Source organism: Gopherus flavomarginatus, chromosome 21, assembly GCF_025201925.1.
Source record: "Gopherus flavomarginatus isolate rGopFla2 chromosome 21, rGopFla2.mat.asm, whole genome shotgun sequence".
NCBI classification, from domain to species: domain Eukaryota; kingdom Metazoa; phylum Chordata; order Testudines; family Testudinidae; genus Gopherus; species Gopherus flavomarginatus.
In genome coordinates, this window is record NC_066637.1 from 7242803 (window position 1) to 7265873 (window position 23071).

Sequence of the window (23071 nt, forward strand, 5' to 3'; positions counted from 1 at the left end):
TTGAGTTAAACAACAAACATCTGAAACTGTTAAATCCAAGGGCAAAGAAAAAAGTTCGACCCCTGGCTGAGAGTTCATTAACAATTTTAAATCTAGAGCTTTTCTCCTCTCAACAACCAAGTAATAAAGCCACTGCAATTAGACTGCACTATAATGGAAACCGTGACACTTCAGTATTGTTCTCCCAACAACACTGCTGTCATAAAGCTACTTCTCAGTAAACAGTACTGCATTTAGGTGGTTCTCTACCATTGTCAGTAATGCCACCCAGTGGTACAAATACAAGCCTATGTACTTTAGGAAGTGAAGTAACACGTTCAATAGCCACTCTGCTGCCAGCAGACTAGACTGGGAAAATAAAAAAAACAAATGTCTCTTTTGTTAAGCTTTTATCCGTCTTTAAATTAAGTTTTTCTGATCCGCCTTTTGCAAATCAAAGCAGGTACCTGCAGCCTAACATCAGAACTTTCTTCCGCCCCAGTGACCTGCTGCAGATGACAGCAACACGTTCACATACAATCAAGTCGTTGTAGCAATGAAACGTTGATTATCCAAATCTGTTCAGAAAGCCACCAAAACCTGGCTGCACACTTCACTGTGTAAATTCTATCCTCAAGTTCTTGCTCAGAGCCTGGATTGCCAGATATCAAACGCATACAAGGTGCAAGAATGCAGACAGGTGGAAGCCCTAGTAGTCTCACTAATCTCTAAGAGACCGGAGTTTTTACTGATTTCCTTTGGTACCTGCATGGGTGCACGTACTGCGTGATAATTCACCTGAGTCTTGCTGGATATACAGCTTGGTTTAATAGAAGAGTTTGTTTTTCAGAACCAAAAATACATTGTGATGGAAAAGCCAAAATCCCTTCAACTGTAAAAGCCAAGGCTTCCCATAGTATTCTCCAGTGAGTGTTAGACTTGGACCCAACTGCGTCTGTGGGTACTGATCCAAAGACTAGCATAGGTTTTTGGATTAGACCACTATTCAGTTTCACACTGTACCTGGTTTTATAAAACCAACAGGCAGAGGTGAGAAGCAGGCAGGACAAACCTAGAGGGCAGTGCAAAAATAGGTATTTTTCTTAGGTAAGAGGAGGTTGGTAGCAAAAATAATGGAGCAACAATAAGGAGAAGAAGAGAAAAAGATTAGCCATTAGCAGGTGTTTAATAGCATAATTTGTATTTGTACTGTACAACGCACAGAAAAGAAACCCTTCCTAATAAACTGCTTAGTTATCCAGAAAGCTTCTCATGACTCTCATCCACAGCTCAAATGGTAAGACCCAGTGCGCCTCTAGTGATCAATGCTTGGCATATATATACTGATTACCCCTCCAAAGTGCTGTATGAACCTCAATTAAGGGGAAGAGAATGAAGGAAAAGATGTTTACGGTGAATCAGAATGATTCTGAACACAGATATGGTTGAAAGAGGAGCAGTGTCCCAAGGGACGAGGAGGAAGCCCTGTTGTTCAAGTCATTGATAGCCAGAAAAGGGCAGTTTTTCCCCATCATCTTAGTTTTCCAGGCTAGACCCCGGCCTATATTTTGAACATTAAAAAACAAGTAGAAACTCCCTTCACTCCAAAAACCCCCTTTGGATCTTTGTTGTCCAGCCTAGAGTAGAGGGCATAAGATGGATGTGTTCCCCCTACTTGCAAGTACACCGTAATGCATTCATGATACTCTTCCCATCCCACCTTAAAGAGTCACTTCCAATTTTATTACAGTGCCACCGACAAGACACCAAGACAGGCTCTTCTCTTTCTGAAAAACATTAGAACAGAACAGGAAGACTGCACTGGAGTTCTTAATCAACACTATTAAATGAATTGCAGTGTTCTGCCAAACAAAATAAAAGGAGCAATATAAGTAGAGATATCTGTGATTCCATTGCAAGAGAATAAAGTCAGGGTTGCATTTTTACTGAAAGATGGAACTGTCAGTGTCTACTGCTGATGAGAAAGCTAACAAAAAAGTCACTTTGTAATCTAGTCAGTTTCAGAAAGTGAGTTAGTAATATCAGATGCTCTGCTTGTCTTTGTGACACTCTGTCAGCTTCTTGGTTTAAAGAATTAGTCAGATTTTTTAAATAATTACTCCTCTCTGCTGTTGCTGGATGAAATACCCACAAAAATCAACAGACAGGGGAAACTGAATACAGGAGAAAAGTGAAAATGACAGTACATAAAGCGCTGTAACATGTACAAAGTAAATGGGAAAAGTTTTCATTTTTGTCTACTCTTGTAATAATTAGAACCTTGCATGTTAATTGGAGGCAGACTTGCAGATAGAAATATGGTTTTAAGTTGACGTCGTCTATCTTGGAAAGTCAGCTCTTAGTTTCTAACCCAGAATTTTTAACATTACCAGGGACAAGGTTTGTAAATACCTGTTGTCTATTTTCCAAAAGATATGTCCACAGCTTACCGTGGCTGTAACTTTATCCCAATCTGTTACAAAGGCACGAAATCCTTCTCCAAACAACGTACCCGCTGTCCTGCGGAAAGAGAGCAGCAGTGTAAGGAGAGTCATTGGAGTAGATGGCAAGAAAGGGGGAAGGATTTTAAGTTTTAAGGACAGAATTGCAAGCAGCTTACAAAATTATTCCAGTTTCCCTGATGACTTTCTTCAGAACCAGTCAAAACTAAAAGAGCTCACTCTGGTCCCGAACATACAGGGCAAATATATTTGTAACAGTCTGGTGTATTTGGGGTTAAATCCAGACGAGCTTCTGGACCGAAGCTAATATGTTTATTTTTTACTCACTTCACTCATTCAAAGCACTTCATAAAAATCAATAAATTAAAGCTGACAACACCCTTGTGAGGTAGGTAAATTTTACTTTTGTTTTGTAGGTGGGAAACGGTCTCAGATAAAAGGGTAAAACCTCTTCACTGGAGCCAATGAGAGTGTTGCCAAAGATTTTCAGAGCTAGGATCTCACCCCAAAATGATCAGGTTAAGGTCATGCAGTCTGTTAGAGAACTCAGCCTAGAATGCAAGAACCCTGGCACCCAACACATGGCTCTAACCACTACACAATAGCTCCCCTTTCCACTACACTATCCACCCTAATCACACCTAGAGATAGGGAAACAGCTGTGTTAGAATATGCTACTCTCGGGCAGGGAATAAAGGAACACCAGCAATAACTCTCTTTTCCTTCAAACTTGTGCAAATCTCCCTCCCCTACCTTCCCCCCAAACAACAAGGTTTTCTACACAGCCTCTGTTTGATGGGGGTAGTTTGAGGCAGTAGCAAGGTGACCAATGCCCCTCAGCTGGTTTGCACGTACTTGAGGGAATCTAACACTGTCTGGCGATGCTCAGCAGCTTTCAGGCGGATCTGCTCCCGAATGAGGTCTGCGTTCTCACGCTCAGCCTTTGCGCGGGCTCGCACTTCTGCTTCGATGCGCAGCATCTCGTTCTTGTGCCGCAACTCCATCTCCCGCTCCACAGTGGCTTTAAAAGAAACAAGGGGATGGGATTTTACTCTGGGCTTTATCCCAAAACCCAGCTTTTGGGAGAGGGATAAATACTATCAGCTTTGCTACATGTCAGATGTGTGTGACCTGACGACAGATTTCAGTGGTGACCAGCCTGCCCCACAAAAGGAAACAAATCAATGCAACAGCATGAAAGCTAAGTTTAGGAATCTTCCCTCTAAGAACGAGGAGGTGGTCATCTCTGAAATATTTAGGCGGGACTGCACCACGAATCATCACTCTGTTCTGGGAACATGTTACCAATACACTGAATACATTTGTTCAGAGACAAGCAACAAAAATAATCAGAGTGTGACATCAGAGAAAAGAAGAAGAAAATAGAATATAGGCTGGTAGAGACTGGCTGCGCAATGCCAAGGGGGACCTGTTAACATTCCACAAAGCTAAGAATGAACACGCTGAGGATGAGCAACTTGGAGTAATGGGATGAAAGGGAAAGGTCAATGTAGGCGGAGTATAAAACATCCCCCCAAGAGTGAAATCTGCTAGACTATGGATAGGGTTGTCAGAACTCTATTTTTAATTTTAATAATAAATTTTTAACTATTTTTATTTTTACAGCTCCTGGAAATTAAGGGGGGGTAGGACTGAAGGTTTTTTAGGGCAGCGCTGACAGCAAGGCTGCATGCACAGCAAAGGAGCCCAAGACACCCAGGCACAAGGTGCAGGAAGGCTGTGGTCCTGGGAGGGTGGAGCATACACCCCAACCAGGACTCTGAGGACAACAAGCCCTGGCCGTGGGGGAGGCCACCATGGTGCTGAATGGCTCTGTCCCCAGCTGGGAGCCCTCTGCTGTCATGGGAGTGAGGACAGCCAGCGGTGCTGCAGAGGGATCTCTGACCTGCTGCAGGGCCACTGACATTCAACCACTGCAGGAGTCAGGGGGAGGCTGCATTCCCAACAACTGTCACCAATTGATATTTTTTCATCGATTTCAGCGTGTCAGCTGAAATTTATATGCCAACAGTTATCAATTTAAAACAAATCCTGCCAAACCTAACTATTGAACAATCTCCCAACAAAAAGCAGCATTTGAGATATTTAAAATTAGAGACAAACACTAGAGGATGCATGAGAGGGGACAGTACTGTGCTGGACTGCAACAGAGGGAACTGGTTGACTTTACAGATCTTTTCCACTTCGAATTTCTACCTGCCTACAGAAAAAGCCAGGTCACAAACAGTACAGGCTAACAAGATACTTAAAATCGACACTGGATTTCATGTGTTTATGCTCTAGAGAAGTCCTAGCCAAACACCAGATTGATTCTAATGGTTCCTGATTAAATCCTGAGGGCAGGAAATGTAGGAGTGCTGCATTATCTACAGGATTTCTAGACCAAGACGGGTTGGTGTATTGCAGTGTTCAGCCACTGGAGGTCACACTCCAGTGCTTTTATTCAAATAAAGGCTCCCTGTGGAAGTTTAGCCTTTCCCAGAAATGAGCTACAGGCACCAGCAACTCCCAGGGGTCTACAAGAGTACACCATTCTCACTAAGATGGGGTTTAAATCTACCCTGCACTAACTGTCTGCATGGACACTGCTGACATGCCCTAACAGTTCCATAGTGCACTTTGATCTACTCCACTTTGAAACAGGAATAGATCAAAGTGTACTAGGGAACTGTTGATGTGTCTCAGCTGGGTCCACAAGGACAGTTTGTTCGCAGCAGGCTAGTGAGGGTAGTCACATCCCAGCTTGCTGTGAACTAAACATTCATGTAGACCAGGGGTGGGCAAACTACGGCCCCGGGGGCCACATCTGGCCCTCCAGAGGTTTTAATCCAGCCCTTGTGCTCCTGCCACGGAGCAGGGTCCAGGGTTTGCCTCACTCCGCACAACTCCTGGAAGCAGCCACATGTCCCCTCTCTGGTTTCTACTCATAGGGGCAGCCAGGGGGCTCCGCACACTGTCCTGCCCCAAGCTCTGCCCCCACAGCTCCCATTGGCTGGGAACCACAGCCAATGGGAGCTGCAGGGGTGGTGCCTGCAGAGCCAGCTGGCTGCGCCTCTGCGTAGGAGCCGGAGATGGGACATGCTGCTGCTTCTGGGAGCTGCTTTAGGTAAGCGCCGCCCGGAGCCTGCACCCCTGCCCCAGCCTTGATCCCTCGTGTGCCCTCTGAACCTGTCGGTCTCAGCCTGGAGCACCCTCCCACACCTAGAACTCCTCATTTCTGGCCCCACCCCAGAGCCCACACCTTTGTGAGCATTCATAGCCTGCCATACGATTTCCATACCCAGATGTGGTCCTCGGGCCAAAAAGTTTGTCCACCCTGGTGTAGACAAACCCTAAAATAGCTGTGATTTAGCTGCTGCTTGCAGATCCTGCATGATGAGCCAGCTGGTATGTACTAGCACTCCAAATACAGTTCAGAGGTTGCTCTGAATAGCCACTTAATCCCCAACCAAAAGGGGAAACTGAAATATGGCATTACCTCGCCTCATTGCTTCCTGCTTCTGCACAGATTCCTCCTGCTTCCTCAAGTTCTCTTCATTAAGGAGTTGCTAAGAAGAAGAGATCACATCAGAAGATGAATTAGTTTGGGAGAAAAGGCAAAACAGGAAGATGGAAAACTGTTCGGCGATCTTAAAACAGCTAGTGTGTGTGAAAAATGCAATCAACCTAATACACATGCAGACCTAAACATTGCAAATGCTCTGAACAAATACAAAAACTTAAAGTATATTCTTCGTCCAAAAATCCACGAAGACTCAAATTCAGGATTTCATGTTCTCCCAGCTACTTCTTGCTCCTTTGTCCTATTTGCTGTCAGTTGCTTGCTTGGCTTGGAATGCAGAAACCCTGAGGCTGTGCAAAAAATATCTAAGCCCTCCTGTCATAGCATCAGTCACTGGGTCATGAGGGTGGAGCATAATTTAGCATCATTGCTCCTAGTGAAGTTAACACAGATTGGCTAGGTTCTCAGAAGTTTTAGAAGATGGAACATCTTACCTGCTGCCGCAGCTGCTCTTCATAGCGCTGCCTTGCCAGCTTGTCCTGATATTGGGCCCTCTACAAAAAGAAAAGAGGAAATACATGAACATTAAGTATTCAAGAAAAACCCTGCCTTAATCAGCAACAAGACTAGGGTATATGAAGCATAAGAGATCAGTCTTTGACACGTAACACAGTCAATGTGTTGCAAGGGTTCTCAGACTTTTGTATTGGTGACCCCTTTCACACAGCAAGCCCCTGAGTGTGACCCCCCTTAAATATATAAAAAAGTGTTTTTAATGTATAACACCATTATAAATGCTGGAGGAAAAGTGGAGTTTGGGGTGGAGGCTGATGGCTCACGATCCCCCCACCCCCATGTAATAACTTCATGACCCTTTGAGGGGTCCTGACCCCCAGTTTGAGAACCCTTGTGTTAGACAATCAGTCCCAGACCAGGGCCAAAAGAGTTCTGCTGGCTGAAGATATAGGGCAGAGGGGGTTGATACATGAAAAATTAGGGCTAATGACCGATGGCAAGGATGTTGAACCTTAAACATCAGTTTGTCAGCAATTAGAATGAAAACTGAACTGCATTTCCCCAATTTTAGCATCACTGTTCCAAGAGCTATTAGAACCCCATCAAAAAGCTGCCCAAAAGCTAGCCCCTAAGAAGAAAAATCAGTTTGTCAAATTCTGGGTTAAGTGGTAATTTCCTGGGATCTCTTTCCAAAGGGTTAGATTCCAGAAGACTTAAGAGAACAGGGAAAATTAGAGGCAACATGAGACTGCACTCCAAGGAATTTACAGTGCATTTCATTGTCCAGCCAACAGACATGCTGTGTAAGCCAGTAGTTTTCAATTCTTTTCAAACCATGACTTATACCTGCAAGGATGCACCCCAGAATGTTTTACACCAATTCCCTGCAGCACTTAAAGACAATTCCAAGGCAGAGATAAGGAACAGGTCCAATTTCCTGGATTCTTTAGGGTGTCTGAGGGTCTGTTACAAGCAGCTACGAAAATCAGCGTCAATGGAACACCAGAGCTGGGGAATGAGGCAGATTCAACTAGGGATGTCCCCTCCTTAGAGACAGTAATCCCCAGGTGGAGAATAGCTGGTGTAACTGAATACACCTATCATGGTGTGTTTCCCATTCCAGCCAGCAAAACAAGCCAGCAATCATGTCTTACTGCTTGATGCTGCCTGGTTTCTTCATTTAGTGTCTTTCTTCTCTCATCTGCTTGTACCCGGATCTGTTCATTCTTCAGCTGTTCAATGGCTGCCTCATATTCCTATAAGAAATAGGTCAGCATACGTCAATTTAACACAAAAGCCTCCACAGGGCTACAAATTACAATCATATTCTTCAAAATAGTTTCTAATAGGTTTCGGTTCCTCAGTGGGGCAATGAAGTTCTTAAGACCAGGGATCATATCTGATTTTGTGTTTTGCAAAGTGCCATATACCGTACTATATCAGAGGCTCAGATACCACAAATGAGGTATTGGGAAAAGAAACAAACTTATTGCCATTGTGACTAAAATGATATTCTGGGAGCTACAATACCAGTACTAGCCACAAAATGCCACAAGTTCTTAGAACGGACATAAATCCAGTAAAAGAGCAGAAATTAGTCCAGCTGCAATGCTGCATTTCTGGACTCTCTTTTTTATAAATAATATGAAGTAATGAAAATGCAGGGAAAGGCAGCGTACTAAAAGTGAACATCTCTGTGCAAGAAGAAATCAAAATATCCTAGGCAGACTGCTATCCAATGAAGTTAGCAGAGATGCAGTAGGTATGAATTTGATCCTGAGGCTTAACATACCTTAATTTTGGACTGCTGCTCCATTTGCAATGTCTGTTCCTGCAGCTGAGCAAGACTAAGAGCATCTTTTGCATGGCCTGAAATTAATAAGGTTGTTTAAGAACATGTTTCTGTAGTATTAGACTCTATTTTTCTAGGTAAACTTGGTGCTGGTGAAAGATGTCACATTCTTGGCTCTAGAAACTGAAGTCTTCTATCCATAAAACTTTCAGTGTCTAGGCATTTTAAAAGTATTAGTCATATGATGACCACAAGTCAAAAGGGCACTGAGCAATTGATTGCTTGATGTAACCAAGCACAAGAGCTGCCTGAAAGCAGCTGCCAAATCCAACTATTTTCCCTATGTTTAAAGAAACTACACAGCGTTGAAAGCATTAGAGAAAGGTGTTTTGTGTGTTATGTTCTGAAAATTTGTTGAGATCCCACACTCCTGGCCAGGAATCTTCATCATCCTTAAATACTCCCAATTCTTACAATAAGGAAGATCAAAAACATTTCAGGGCTATTTTATATCAGGGCTCAAAAGTGTGTTTATTATAATTTGTTAATTTACACTTTATCATGGGGAGCTGAATCAAATGCATGAATGGAAGCAGAGGCCTGCTCACAGGATATAAGGTCTGTCACTACAAGGTCATAGATCTGAACCTGTTGCAGGTCAGAGGTCATACAAGGTTATTAGCAGCTAATGGCAGCTGTGTGAACTCATTGCGGGGGGGCTCAGCCCAGCTTTTAATAAAACAGCTTCCATCAACAGAACTATCATTACCACCACCAGTGTCTGCAGAAGCATGAAGAATTGATAGTCACGGAGACAAAACTCCTTTCACTTCACAGAAGAAGTCTCTCCAAAGTAAGGAAGAGGCACATCAACTGAGCAACCTCACAAAGCTGCCTGTCTGTGGAACCAGACTCACGGTCTCTGTTGCTGCGATTTTAGGCTGTGTCTGCCAGGAAAGGCGGTTGCACAACCAGGTAGTGAGTGATGGCTGTCGGGCCATTGGGACAGATTTTAATGCAGGACTGGCCTGGGCACCGGGGTTTGGGCAAAGGCGCTTAGAGTAAATTCAGTTCCACTCTGCACCTGTCACCAGCACCAAACCCATGGCAGCGGCACCTTGCCCAGCACCCCCCTCCCGCAGCTGGCAGGGATCCCCCAGCCATGTACCCTCCCCCATGGATCTGCCGTGCAGCCCCCACGGGTCCAGTCCTCAGCCCCAACCCATCGTGCCACCAGCCTTGCTATGAGGCACTTGCCCTGGCAACGGCTCAGCCCCCGCCCCCGGGCCTCCCTGCATCCCGAGCAGCCCCCAGACGCCCCCACTCACGGGAGGCCTCCAGCTCCCTGGCCGCCTTGGCCGCCCGCTCCAGCCCAGTGGGGTCAAAGTTGCTCCATTTGTCCTTGGGCGCGTGCCGGTCCCCGGCTCCGTCCCCCGCTGCGGGGCCGCCGGCGGAGGGAGGGGGCGGCAGGGCCAGGCCTGCCCCGCCCGGGCCTCCGTCCCCCGCCACGGGGGGAGAGCCCCGGTTCAGGCCGAACAGCCACGACATGCTGCCCGCGCCGCCGCCGGGAGCCAGCCACACGCGGAGTAGCCGCCGCTTCCACCGCGCAGGCGCGGCACCGCCTTCCCTGCGTCCATTGGAGCAGACTAGCGAGCATCACCGGCACGTGAAACTTCTCGGGAGTTCTGATTGGTAACGCTGGGAATGACTTCAACACGAACAGCAGAGAGGCTCGCCCTCGGTCACGTGATCCCTTTCCCTACTTTCGATTGGTTCGATTCTGGAGGGTGACGCTTGGAGCCGGCTCGGAATTGTAATCCGATTGGTTCTCGAGACCTCTGAGGGGGCGGGACTTCGAGGTCAGGATGGGAGGTGAGAAGGGACAAACGGAAAGGAAACAGGGCGGTGCTTCCGCCTAGCAACGCGAGTGTTGCGGGCGTCGCTAAGGAGGGGAAGCCGCCGGTTCCGGACATGGCGGAGCAAGCGCTGGGCGTGCGGGGCCGCGGCGCCCGGATCAGGTACGGGCCCGGGGGCGAGAGGGCCGGCAGGGTGGGGTGACTCCCCCATGGGGGAAGGGCGGTAGGAAGCACCAGGGCGTGATCCCCCTGAGGGAGGGGCGAGGAACCCCAGGGATGTGACCCCTGCGGGGCAGGGGGAAGGAGGACCCCGGGGGGAAGGGTAACCCATCCCGCAGGAGCAGGTAGGAACCCCCCAGGGGTGATCCCCTGAGGGAGGGGCGAGGAACCCCAGGGATGTGACCCCTGCGGGGCAGGAGGACCCCGGGGGGAAGGGTAACCCATCCCGCAGGAGCAGGTAGGAACCCCCCAGGGGTGATCCCCTGAGGGAGGGGCGAGGAACCCCAGGGATGTGACCCCTGCGGGGCAGGAGGACCCCGGGGGGAAGGGTAACCCATCCCGCAGGAGCAGGTAGGAACCCCCCAGGGGTGATCCCCTGAGGGAGGGGCGAGGAACCCCAGGGATGTGACCCCTGCGGGGCAGGAGGACCCCGAGGGGAAGTGTAACCCATCCCGCAGGAGCAGGTAGGAACCCCCCAGGGGTGATCCCCTGAGGGAGGGGCGAGGAACCCCAGGGATGTGACCCCTGCGGGGCAGGAGGACCCCGGGGGGAAGGGTAACCCATCCCGCAGGAGCAGGTAGGAACCCCCCGAGGGGTGATCCCCTGAGGGAGGGGCGAGGAACCCCAGGGATGTGACCCCTGCGGGGCAGGAGGACCCCGGGGGGAAGGGTAACCCATCCCGCAGGAGCAGGTAGGAACCCCCCAGGGGTGATCCCCTGAGGGAGGGGCGAGGAACCCCAGGGATGTGACCCCTGCGGGGCAGGAGGACCCCGAGGGGAAGTGTAACCCATCCCGCAGGAGCAGGTAGGAACCCCCGAGGGGTGATCCCCTGAGGGAGGGGGGAGGAACCCAGGGGAGTGTCCCTGCCTAGGTGTTACCCACCCCCGGGTGTGTGTGAGATATGGACCTCCCAAAGGAAGGGGGTGTGAACTTAGGGGAGCGCTTCCAGGAGGCAGGGGGTATTGGCCGCCATGGAATGACCCCCAGAGGGGTGGGGATATGAACTACCAATTAAAATGCGCATGATATGAGCCCCAGGGCGTTCCTGCTTTATTATAATACTTTGCCCTTCTCTAGCTCCTTCCAGGCACGGTGCCCAGCTCACACCCATCACCATGAGGTAGGAAAGTACAAGTCCTAGGTACAGATGATGAAGCTAGTGCAGAGAGGAAAGGTGATTTGGCCAAGATCACACAGCAGCTCAGTGGCATGGCAGGCATTGACTCTAGAAGTCTGGGTTTCCCACCCTCGGTTTTGAGGCTTACACACATTATGCTGTAGAAATGGGAGGATTAACTTTACCATATTCACACTTTTGAGGAATTAGTGAAAATTGACCAGCAGTGATTGTTTCCAGCAACAGGTAAGCAGCATCGCTTCCTGGCAAGAGACAGCAGAGAACATAAAATAAATTCACTGTGAAATAGACAATATCTTGTAAAAAGAAATAAATAGTTCTGCAGAATTTCTGTTCATTTATGACAACAAAAATAAGCTAAAGAGAAAGATAGTTTAAGAACGAGCAGGGTTCCTTCTAGTGTTTCCAATCCAGCCCGATAGACCAATGGTGTGTTAACGCCCATGTGCCAATTCCTGCAGCACTGGAAAAGACAGTTAAGTGACCAAAGGGAACGTTTCAGAGGAATGAAAAAATCCCTAACACAGCACCTGCTGATAAGCTCATACCTGTAAGCTTGAAAGTCTTCATAATATTTATTTTAGCTTTTATCACTAGAGGTGCTATTCCTATTTATGTGCACTGTAACAACACTTTTTAAAGTGTATCCTGGATAAAACAGCAGAAATGATAATTGAATGGCACAGATCAACACTAGCATCCTTTGGAATGAGTGAAAGTATTTACAGAGTATAGACGCTAAGACAATGAAGGAAAATAAACATTCTATGTTCAGAGTGATCTGGAGTCTTCTCTCAGATAACCAGCTTTTCACCGTTTCAACTCCATTGACTTAAATGAAGTTCCAAGTAATTTACATTGGTATAAGTGAGAGGAAGCAATTCAAGTCTGTTTCTGTCTTTTGATTTCCACAATAACCACCTATTTCACAGCTGAGATACCACTGGAGCCTGCCACTGCCAGAGCCTGTGTTAAACGTAGTTCACATCTGAATATAGACTACTATGCATATTTAGACTACAGTGGACACTTCTCACCAGTTTCAAGAGTAACACAAACACCTACACAACCTGTTATTAAATTTAATAAAAACACTCAACACTGAAATGTTTTGTTTTTTCTTTAAAGAGAGAAGCCAAACAAATTCCTGAGCAGCACCCAGAAAACTACTACTACTCACCATCTGAGTCTCAAAGGACCGGAAAAGAGCCAGACACTGCACAGCAACTGGGAAGGAACTTCATTATTTAAAAAACAAACTGGTAGGATATAATATAAATCATGATAAAGTCACCGCTTTGACAGCGGATGCTTTCTTTTTATGTAATAGATCTTATCATTTGGAAAAGTCTCTGGACTCTATTCAGGTTTTAAGTTAGTGTAAATCAGGAATAAGTGCTTTGAAGCTAATGGAGCCAACCATTGTGAATGAGATCAGGATAAGGACCTCTTTATTTAACTATAGCAGACTCATGTTCAAAGGATTTTTATCATAAACATACAAAATATAGATCTTTTAAATCCAAAATGAGAGCAAATATATTTTACCAAAGGATTTAAAAATTGCATTAAGTGTTAACTCACTTAATGTTTTTTGTATTTTGCATCTAGGAGAATGGTGGTGGTTTTTTACAGGAAGGAGGGGTGTGGATAGTGGTCTAAATATCAGAACTGACAAACCTAGATTCTCTAGGGCAGACTCAAACTTGTCTATATTTCATCGGTGCTGTATGTGTATAGGACCTGACCCTGCAAATGCTTACTACTGGACCTAGTGCTTGCTACTATAAGTACTCCCACGGAGATCGTGGCACCACTCATAGTAGTAAACGCTATAATCAGTAGCTAGTGTTTGCAGGATTTGTCCCAGAGCATATGAAGTGCTTTGAGATCCTTTGGAATGCAAATCCTTAAGAGATGTAAAATTATTGGGCCATATTGTCTGCTACTATTATTATGATAGAGATTGTGCTTTAAAATGAGAATAATCCCAAACTACCGATAGTTTTCCTCAAAATAACTACATCTCATCCAGATTTTTCTATGGTCAGTTCTCATATGTCCAATACTTATCCCTAACTGGCTTATTTACAACACACTGTATAACATCCACCCCTTAAGGATAGAGCTGTGTGCCATAATACTTATAACATACAGAATCATTCTTCTATCCCTGTAGGGCTGTGAAGCTTAATTTTTAAAGTGCACTGAGATCCTTTGAGAGAAGTACCTCTATGATCAGTTATTTCTGCACTGTGCTAACAATAGATGCTGATAATGTAGAGCAGTCTACAAGTATAATTGATAACGTTTCCTAAATAAATGCATTTTTTCCCACCTAGAAACTAGCTTGTCCCCATATATAGAGAAGAGTCCCAGCATTGACGACTTAGAAGAAAGTTTGCGGAAACTTAAAGTTCAGGTGGACAGCTTGGCCTCGAGTCTGAGTTTTGACCCTCATCAAGATTATACCATAGACTCTAGCACTACAGTCAACTTGAGCACCTTTAATTCTGCATGGCCAAGAGTTCCTAATGGGACCTATGGAGAGGCAGACATCGGAGATTCACCAAAGCCATCTGCAGAGTCTGAGTGGTTTCTGAACCCAAGACATCTAGTCAAACCACTGGGAGAGTATCCAGCGCTAACAAGCTTGGGCCTTCCGACATTCTCCACATCACCCATCAACCGTGTGCCAGGGCTCCTGGGGAGTGAGATTGCAAGTCAGAACTATGTGCCGTCACTGGATCTTGCACATACAGAGTCTTTCCCAGTGAAGCTTGGTGCTCCTCATGTGATTGGAGTCAGGTCATTGTTGCCCCCTAAAATCCCAATGCAGGATCGCTCTCCTGAAAGGTCCCTCTCCCTTGATCGTTCTGGGACCAACCGATCCCGTTCATTCTCTCCGGCTCCCAAAAGAACCCGGTGGCTAAGGTCTCGCTCACAGTCACCTAGACCCATCTGGAGACCAAATTCTGCTAAGGCAAATGCCTGTGCCCAGCCTCCACCACACTTTGGCAGGTCTAGGTACAGCAGAAAGAAAACAGCTTCAACCAGACAATCACGATCCAGAATATACAAACCAGGAGCCCTGGCTGCTAGGTCCTGTACTCCAGCGAGGATGAATATAAGGGGACCACTGAGCTATTCTTGGAGCCCTTACAGTCTGCCCTCCACTGCTGTATCCTCACCAACGGCTCAGGAGATTAATGAACGGTAAGAAAAGGTTTGTGCGGAGATTCAAGCTTTCCATGAGTTCTTCCTGGCAGTGCGAGTCCAGAACATGTTACTCGATAACTATCAGATGTAACCTGGGACCACATTACACACTGGTTTGTCCAAGTAGTGTAACACATGCAAGAAAGTACATTATATTCCCAGGCTACATTGTAATTTGGTTTTTAATTTGTTACTTTAGGGCTTGATCCAAAGCCGCTGGGAGTCTTTCCATTTGATTTAAAATGGATTTTGGATCAGTCCAAGGAGCGTGTAGTTTAAAACAAACCAACCAACCCAAAGTCAGAATTTTACAGTAGCTTTTAATGTAGCATCACCTCTGTAGCCCGTAGAGAGGTTGGGGCAAAGTATTTGTGTCTGACAGAATGCGTGCATTCTGAGTGCCTTACTTACTGTTTAGGGCTAGTTTTGACTCCATTAGGAGTTTTGTTACTCCTGAAGTGATTAAATTGGTGATGTTTAGAAGTATCAGGGCAGGTCTATGCTACCCACAGGATTGGTGGGTAATGATTGATCTTTCAGGAGTCAATTTGTCACATGGGGGGAGGGATAGCTCAGTGGTTTGAACATTGGCCTGCTAAACCCAGGGTTGTGAGTTTAATCCTTGAGGGGGCCATTTAGGGATCTGGGGCAAAAATCTGGGGCTTGGTCCTGCTTTGAGCAGGGGGTTGGACTAGATACCTCCTGAGGGTCCCTTCCAATCCTGATATTCTATGATTTAAATTGAATTTAGTAATGTTGTATTACACCACTGTGGGTTCAGCTCTTGTGGTTACAATTACAAGCTCAAAAGAGCAAAAGTCACCTTTTCTACTTGCTTCAGATTTAGAGCCTCTAGGTACACATAGGGACCACACAGACATTCCCAAGTACAAGGGCTAGTCTGTTTTACAAGCTTTATTAAAGTTACAGTTAGTTATCATTACCCTTGTATATAAAAAATCTATAAAGACCTATGCACAAGTTAGAAACACAGTCATACTCACATTCTTAATGATATTCTTAGGGTCTGATGAATGTCTTGCCAATTGATCATCAGTAGAGGGATGGTTTCTGATGCAGTTTTCCTGTAGGGAACTCATTTTACCCAGTCTGGGAGCCCTCTGATTCTCACTGCACCTACACTCTGTGCATGTGAATGAAGGTGTCCACCCTCTTTTTTCTTATTTGTATTGTGTGCCTCAAGAATATTGGGGTCCCCCATTTTTCATAGGTTGTTTGTATTTCCTTTTATTCCCATTAGCACTGATGCACATAGTGCACCCTGTAGTTAGGGCCTGTGTTAGAACAATGTGACTACTGGGTATCTTGTATTAAAAAATTACTCTTAAGGTTAATTTTTCACAATACCACCCATTGGTACATCTTTTCCCATAATCTTGTAGCATAGGGTCATTCTTTGGTCACTTACCTGTCAAGCATTTTTTAAGCCTGTGGCCTAGTATGGCTAAGCTGACATCTTCCAGACATCAGCCTGTGGGCCTTGCGTGTCAGCCTTAGTGTCACCAATGTCACTGGAGGTGCTAATTATTGTTTTAAGAGAAGCAGTTAATGGATGATTACCTACATTATATGGCAGTCATTCTCTCATGATGTCTTGTACTTTAGAGCTGCAATAGTACATAAAAACCCTACAGTGTGTGTGAGTCAAGCTTGCTTTATACACAACAGGCTTACACAAAACCCTGGAAATGAAAAGTTAAAGCTTCTAACATTTTTTACTTCTTCAGTGAGAGACACACCTCCCTGCTAGAACAAACAGCATGGAACACAACACACCTTTAACTCTGTCCCAGTAGGGATGTCAGTCTTCCAGCACTCCCTTCCTCAAACTCCCCTTCACCATAAACAGCCGGATGTCCCCTGCCCCTGTATCTGGAAAATCACACGTGTTTGGGAGTAGGGGGAGCTGGAACGGTCCAGTGATTTTTGGATGCCCAGCTTGAGCCACCTTAAAGGGGCCAGATTTTTGGAAAATATTGAGCACCTGCCCTTTGAAAATCCATTTGGGCACTCAAAAATTGTAGCAACTACACTCACTAGTCACTTTGGGCCACAGTTTGTAAAATGCTTTGAATTCCCCAGCTAAGAGATTTTATAGAAATTCAAGGGCTTGTTCTTGTTGATCGATCAGGTTTTTGCAGACTCTTGCAGAAGGTGCTGTTGGGAGGTCCCTGATAGAAATGTCCCCGTATCAGAAGGAGCTGGCTCGTCTCAGGCTGGAGCGTCTGCGTGTGGAGGAGGAATGGTTATTAGAACTAAAGAGGCAGCAAGAATTGGAGCGAACTCGGGGTCCAAAACCAAAGTGGTAAGTGAAAATCCTCAAGCTTGTGGGTAGCCCAAGTGGCCAGGCTGCATGCTGGGTTTCTCCAAACGAGAAAGGGTGCTTGGACCCAGGTCAGCTTAAAACTCCTTGGCTGCTACTACATATACAGCCTGGTGGAGAAATAACTTCGCAATTCACTATAGTGCATCCAAAATGCTTCACTCTGTCATCAAAAATCAAGCCAATTGCCTCAGGACTAAGGTTTTAAACCTTGACCTCTGCAGGGCCCAGTACTGTGAGCCAAAATGGATCTGTGCGTGCACACAGATTTTGTGGGTGCAGATTGGTGCTGGGTTCTGAAAATATAGGAGCAGCTCTTCAACCAGCAGAGGGAGCACAAGCTAACAAACCTGTGAATCTGAAGCACTGATGATGCTAACAGTCATGGAAGTAGCCATCTCCTTCTATGCTCCGTGAGAAATAGCGGGGGGTGAGGGGGCTCATGGGAGGAGGAAATCAGTGTGCTAAAGAGTAAAGTCCCGTCTTGGTGTCTATAAAGCAGGAGAAAGTGAATTGTTATTAATATAAGGGAAGATACTCCAGTATCTCAGCCATGAGGGCCTTATAAGTACCTGCATAGATAGTGGAAGGTATTTTATTATTGAGCCTTTTAAAGAGTTTCCTAGAGTGAGGGTCACTTGGTCCTGCATGTCAGTTAACGACTTGTGTCCTGTCTTTCATGAGGGTTCTAGAACATCCTTCTAAATTGGGCCCCACTCAAGGCAGGGTTGTAGCACATTAAGGCTGCCTGTAGATGTAATGAACTTCCTTTAACCCACTGTCACGTACGGCTCTGTCTGATCACCAGCTGGGATGTTGCCACAGAGTACCTTATGCATCACATCAGGAAGTCTTAGGGCATCCAGGAGAGAAAGGTAGGGCGCTGGAGAGGCAAGATTCTCTGCACACAGATATTTGGGGTTAGGTATGAGAAAGGTTTGTATGTTGGGTGGAGAGTCACAAATACAAAGGTAATGCTACTTTTTCATGACTTCCACACTGGCTCAGCTGAGATCAGAGCTTGGAAGATTTGGGGATAGAAGGATGAGTCCAGAGGAGAAGGCACATTTGGGAAAGAACCATTTATGTGGTGCCTGCCCCCTGTGGCTTTTATGATTGTTCCCTTCTCAGAGCCTGTCCAGTACTGCTGCTTTTCTTTTCTAGGTATGAGATGAAAAACTCCCAGTTTCATTATGAAGCCCACAAGAATAATGAGTTGCTGAGGAACAGCCAGGACTTGCAGTCTGTCTATAACTATAGGCAGGAACTGGCATCCATGTCCAAGGAATTCCAACAGCATTTGAAACCTGCTCACCTGCACTCTCTCTAGTAATAACAAAAAAGCCTGGGAAGAGCTCTAACTAATCTGTGCTGGTAGGAGGTGCAATCAGAGACGCCAGCCTGTGAATTCTGGGAGGCCCTTGTGCTGTGCTTAATGAAGAGGAAACAAGATGGTGGAGAGGGGAATTCTTTACACCCACTAGCCTATGGGCCAGTTCCACTCCAGTGCATCTTCACTGCCTTCAGTGCTGAAGTTAGTCAGTTATTATTTACGATAATAAGCCAAATCACTACTGCTATTATTCACCTCTGTGCCAAGAGCCAGCAGAAAATCTACATGCTGGCCTTCCGCACGGGGGGAATTTTACCCTGTGAGGAGCTATCCCTAATCAACTTACTTGCAGTATAAAAGAGCCTTTTACTGAAGTGGAGGGGAAAGGATTGAGGCAAGGGGAAAGTTAAGGGAACAAATCTATGGAATGATTATAATGAGGACCTCAGAAACAGCCCTAAAGCCCTATTTGTCAGATCCTGCAGCTTGAGATGATGAAAAACTCAGAATACGGCATTGATGGGGTTGGACACATGGATAAATAGCATCATGGCATTTGTTCAGCCTTTCCACTTATGGTGTCCTTTCTTTTCAGCACTTGCTTCCTTCAAAGTGCAGTTTGAGTGACTCCTTGCTCTTTTTTGCAGTTTCCTTCATTTTTTCTTTAATCCCTTCTGTAGTTAGCTGCTGGCAAGTAGAGCATTCTAAAAGCAGCAAGCTGCCTAGGTTCAGCTGCAAACAAAAGCTGCACACGTTCCTGCAGCTACTAACAGATGTTCTGTGCTGCATCATCCCAAGGTGCAATGCAGACTGTTCTGGAAGCCAAAACAATAGCAGGTTGATTTGTTTTGAAGATGTTAGCCTGCAGTGTCCATTATTTCCACAGTTGACAAGCAAACAGCCCAGGGACGATCCATCTCTGTTCCCTAAACAATATAATGAATTCTACTTCAACAAATTTCTAATTCACATTTTAAATTTTCCAGTAGAGGCCTCAGAATATATTGATTGTTTTAATAAAACTCTGTTACCAGTGATCATTGCTAGCAATCACAGGGGGGCTTTAGTAGGGCTTGGTTTGGAGCACTTCAGCTATCCAGCACAGATAATCTATTTACTACACTGAAGGCAAAATATTCTGAACTATTACAGAGGGGAGCTGGGAATAGGGATTAGTTTCATAAGTGCAGAAGGACTCGAATAAAGAACATCAAAAATGTCCTCACTCATTTTGGTCTGACATAAACAAATTGGCTAATCCTCTACTGGAGATATCAATAATAGCTATTGTTTACCTCTCCTGGGGAAGCAACTGTTTTAACCTGTCAGTGGAACACTGGGAAAGTGACAGAACTATTGAGAATACTGTTATTTTGTTAAAATCCATTCCTGTTCATTTACAACTGCATGATCTGCCCTGTACAGTACAGAAAGATACCATGTTAGGTGACAGATCACATCCCTTTTCCCAATAATAGCCCTAGATAAATGGAAATGTTTCCAATTAAATTTACTTTTCACTGTTTATCCTGGTTTAATTTGGGATTTCTGTTGGGGCATGAAGCTATCCCTGTCAGTTTCACTTTCTGCTTCTCATGCATTAGCACAACAGCTGCTGTGCTTGGTTGGTAAATATCCCTGGGAGGCTGGAGTTTAAAAAATAAAACCTTAACTGAACTAAAACTCCAAACAATTGTCTTAGGTTTCATTAACCTCTCCCCCTCCTCCACTAAATCCCTCCTTCCCTCAAAACACAAAACATAAACACTGGGCCACGCCCCCTAGCCTCTCAGAGCCTGTAACAACCACTCTAGAAAGCAAACATCTTTACCTGGTAGGCTGCATAGTCCCGTGGCTAGAACGCAGGACTAGACATCAAGAGAGTTAGTTTCTTTTCCCAGGTCTGCCACCGACTGGCTGTGTGAACAGGGGTATGTCATTGTGCCTGTCTTGACAAATAAGGAAACAGGGGTTCAATGTGGGTAATCATTCTTACCCTCCTTTGTAAAGTGCTTTGAGATCTGTGCATAAAGAGGACTATATAGGGCCTAGGTTTTATTGCCACGTGGTTAGGTGATGGATTTGTCGCTTGGAATTTAAGCTCTAGGGATTCATACTGTACATATATAAGATTTTCTGACTTCAAGATGGGTGAAATCTTGGACCCCAATGAAGTGAGTGGCAAAACTCCTGTGGCTTCAGTGAAGCCAGGATTTCACCCTATGTGTTTTGGTAGCACGAGAAAATGATCATTGTTAGCGTATTCTCCATAGTACACATTGGCCAACTTTTTCTAACCCCTCTAGATGCCTAAATAGGGATTTCGGAGCTTAACTTTAGGCATCTGTGTTTGAAAATGTGGCTCATTGCATCTTTGTTTGGAAGTGGTTCTCTCTCATCTCGCTAGCTCGTAAGCCTGTTCTTCCCTTTAAAGTGATCATTGTTTTCTCGTGGGATGACTGTTTTGTAGAAAATCTGTGTAAATGAGAAATGTGGATGATTAATAAAATATTGCAGATTCTACCTCATGAATAGCCAGTATTCCAAGGGTCTGGATTTTGCTGATTCTTGAAAGATGAATGAAATGAGGCAGCAAACAGCCCAAGTGACAACTACTGGGATTTTTAAAAGACTGTATGGGACTACGGTATTCCACCCCATTGAATTTCCATGGAATATGGGTGCTTAAGTCTTTTTGACACCTTTGCAATCCCAATCAACATACCATTCTTTGGAAAAGAGAACAATATATGCAACATTTATGCATTGCACTAAACCACCTAACGTGCGGTTATGGTCACAAATGACCAGCAATAGTGACCCATCATCTGCACTGGCTTTACACCTATGCATCTCCAGTAGATGCATTCACTCAACACAGAATTTTGTCCTGTCTGTTCCAAGTCCAAGCCAGAACTCAAAGCCAGAATTTTCTTCCTACCAACACTGGAAACTGAATGCATGGCTTGAAAGAAAAAGTTCAAGTAGGGTCCTGTCTGCTTTGTACATAAAACCTGTGACATCAGAAGAGGGAAGGGTAGGCCTTTTTCAGGCAAGTGGTTGTGGGTTGTTCTAAGTTTACATGCAGAGTCCAATAGTGTACCTTATTTACTACTAGAGAAAATGCTGTTGCAACGTATGTTGAAATAAAGAAGTTCTCTTCTCACATCTTTGGCTGAACCTGAGGCTCTCCTTCCAGGCTTTAGGAGATGACCTGTTATAGATTTTCTCTTCTAGTTTTCCTGTGCAGATGCTGCATTTGCATTGGATTGGCCCTCGGAGGAAATGTCCATTTGAAGGCAATGCTCCCCCCAATCATGCAGTTTGGGGGTCGTGAAGGAGAGAAAGCTCACCTAAGGCGGAGGCCAGTAAGTTAGGCAGAACTCTCATTTTTAGGGCATCTGCAAATGTTTAATATCTTCAGAGGAACCGTACGGACAGGTACCAAAGGCTGGATTTAATAATGTCCTTCATGGCAGAGTGCTGGAAGGAAGCCATCCATCCCCCTTTGGCTGTAGCACAGCCAGCTGCTCCCCCATCGGAGCATGCAGAAGCATTGGCTTCAGCAGCTGCTTATGGTAGGGACACTGAGTGCTGCAGGAGAAAGTACAAAGGGGAAAAGAGGAGCCTGGAACAAACACCATTGTTCTTGGGAGCCTTTCATCCCACACATTGTTGTCAGAGCACTTTCCTGGCAGGCTGAATGCTTCCCTCTGGCCTGTGGGAACTGGACCAGCTTTTATACCCACAGAACTATTTTCTTCTTCTGACCAATGACAACCAACACTCCCTCCCGCAGCCCCTTAGCCCACACCTTCTTCCAATAAATGGGAGAAAGTAGTGTTGCTCCACTGAAGTTAATAGAGCAATGCTGCTTGATGCCAGCTGAGTACCTGCTTCAGTAGCCCTCTGGGCACCAGTAACTCTGAGCAAACAGGACCTCCCTGCTGCTTGGAGACAATCACTCAAACCCGTAAGCCAGAGCGCAAGTTCCCTTTGAAGTATGCTTGAGCCTGGGATGTTGTAAGGAAAAGCTGCAAGAAGAATTCACCCCAGAGCAGCAGGGTTTGTTATGAGTTAAGAAAACAAAAACACCAAAGTTAAACTCTGGAGCTGGGGCCAAATACGCTGGCTTTTCCTGCAGAGAACTGCTAAGGGCATATCCCTGGGTAGACTGGGACATCAGCTTGGAAAAGAGACAACTAAGGGGGCACTGGGGAATATGATAGAGATCTATAAAATCATGACTGGATTGGAGAAAGTAAATGAGGTGTTATTTACTCCTTCTCATAACACAAGAACTACGGGGTACCCAATGAAATTAATAGGCAGCAGTTTAAAACAAACAAAAGGAAATATTTCTTCACACAATGCACAGTCAACCTGTGGAGGTCTTTACCAGAGGATGTTGGGAAGGCCAAAACTATAACACGGTTCAAAAAAGAACTAGATATATTCAGGGAGGGTAGATCCATCAATGGCTATTGGCCAGGATGGGCAGGGATGGTGTCTCTAGCCTCTGTTTGCCAGAAGCTGGGAATGAGTGACGAGATGGATCACTTGATGATTAGCTGGTCTGTTCATTCCCTCTGGGGCTCACGGGTTGGCTGCTGTCAGAAGACAGGATACTGGGCTAGATGGACCTTTTGGCTGACCCAGTATGGCCGTTCATGTGTTTTGATAACAAGTG

At 45.6% G+C, this 23071-nt stretch overlaps 2 protein-coding genes across 3 annotated transcripts in view; one reads left to right on the plus strand and one right to left on the minus strand.

Annotated features, from left to right (window-relative positions):
- LOC127038685 (ATPase family AAA domain-containing protein 3) overlaps positions 1-9839 on the minus strand; it is a 59717-nt gene extending 49878 nt beyond the window's left edge. Inside the window, exons 1-7 of one of the 2 annotated variants that reach the window (XM_050931470.1) lie at positions 9601-9839; positions 8273-8349; positions 7635-7736; positions 6459-6518; positions 5941-6010; positions 3297-3462; positions 2430-2499 (exon numbers count right to left, since the gene is read on the minus strand). In XM_050931470.1, coding sequence (XP_050787427.1) covers positions 2430-2499; positions 3297-3462; positions 5941-6010; positions 6459-6518; positions 7635-7736; positions 8273-8349; positions 9601-9820 — 765 coding nt within the window. In that variant the 5' untranslated portion in view covers positions 9821-9839. The remainder of the gene's footprint in view (positions 1-2429; positions 2500-3296; positions 3463-5940; positions 6011-6458; positions 6519-7634; positions 7737-8272; positions 8350-9600) is intronic. The other variant, XM_050931469.1, reaches the window with a different exon arrangement.
- Positions 9840-10154: 315 nt separating this feature from the next.
- On the plus strand, positions 10155-18378 carry LOC127038690 (uncharacterized). The gene is made up of 5 exons (XM_050931480.1): positions 10155-10290; positions 12614-12747; positions 13828-14701; positions 16857-17030; positions 18213-18378. The coding sequence occupies exons 1-5, from the start codon at positions 10244-10246 to the stop codon at positions 18376-18378; spliced, it is 1395 nt and encodes a 464-aa protein (XP_050787437.1). The 5' UTR covers positions 10155-10243.
- The last annotated feature ends 4693 nt before the right edge of the window (positions 18379-23071 follow it).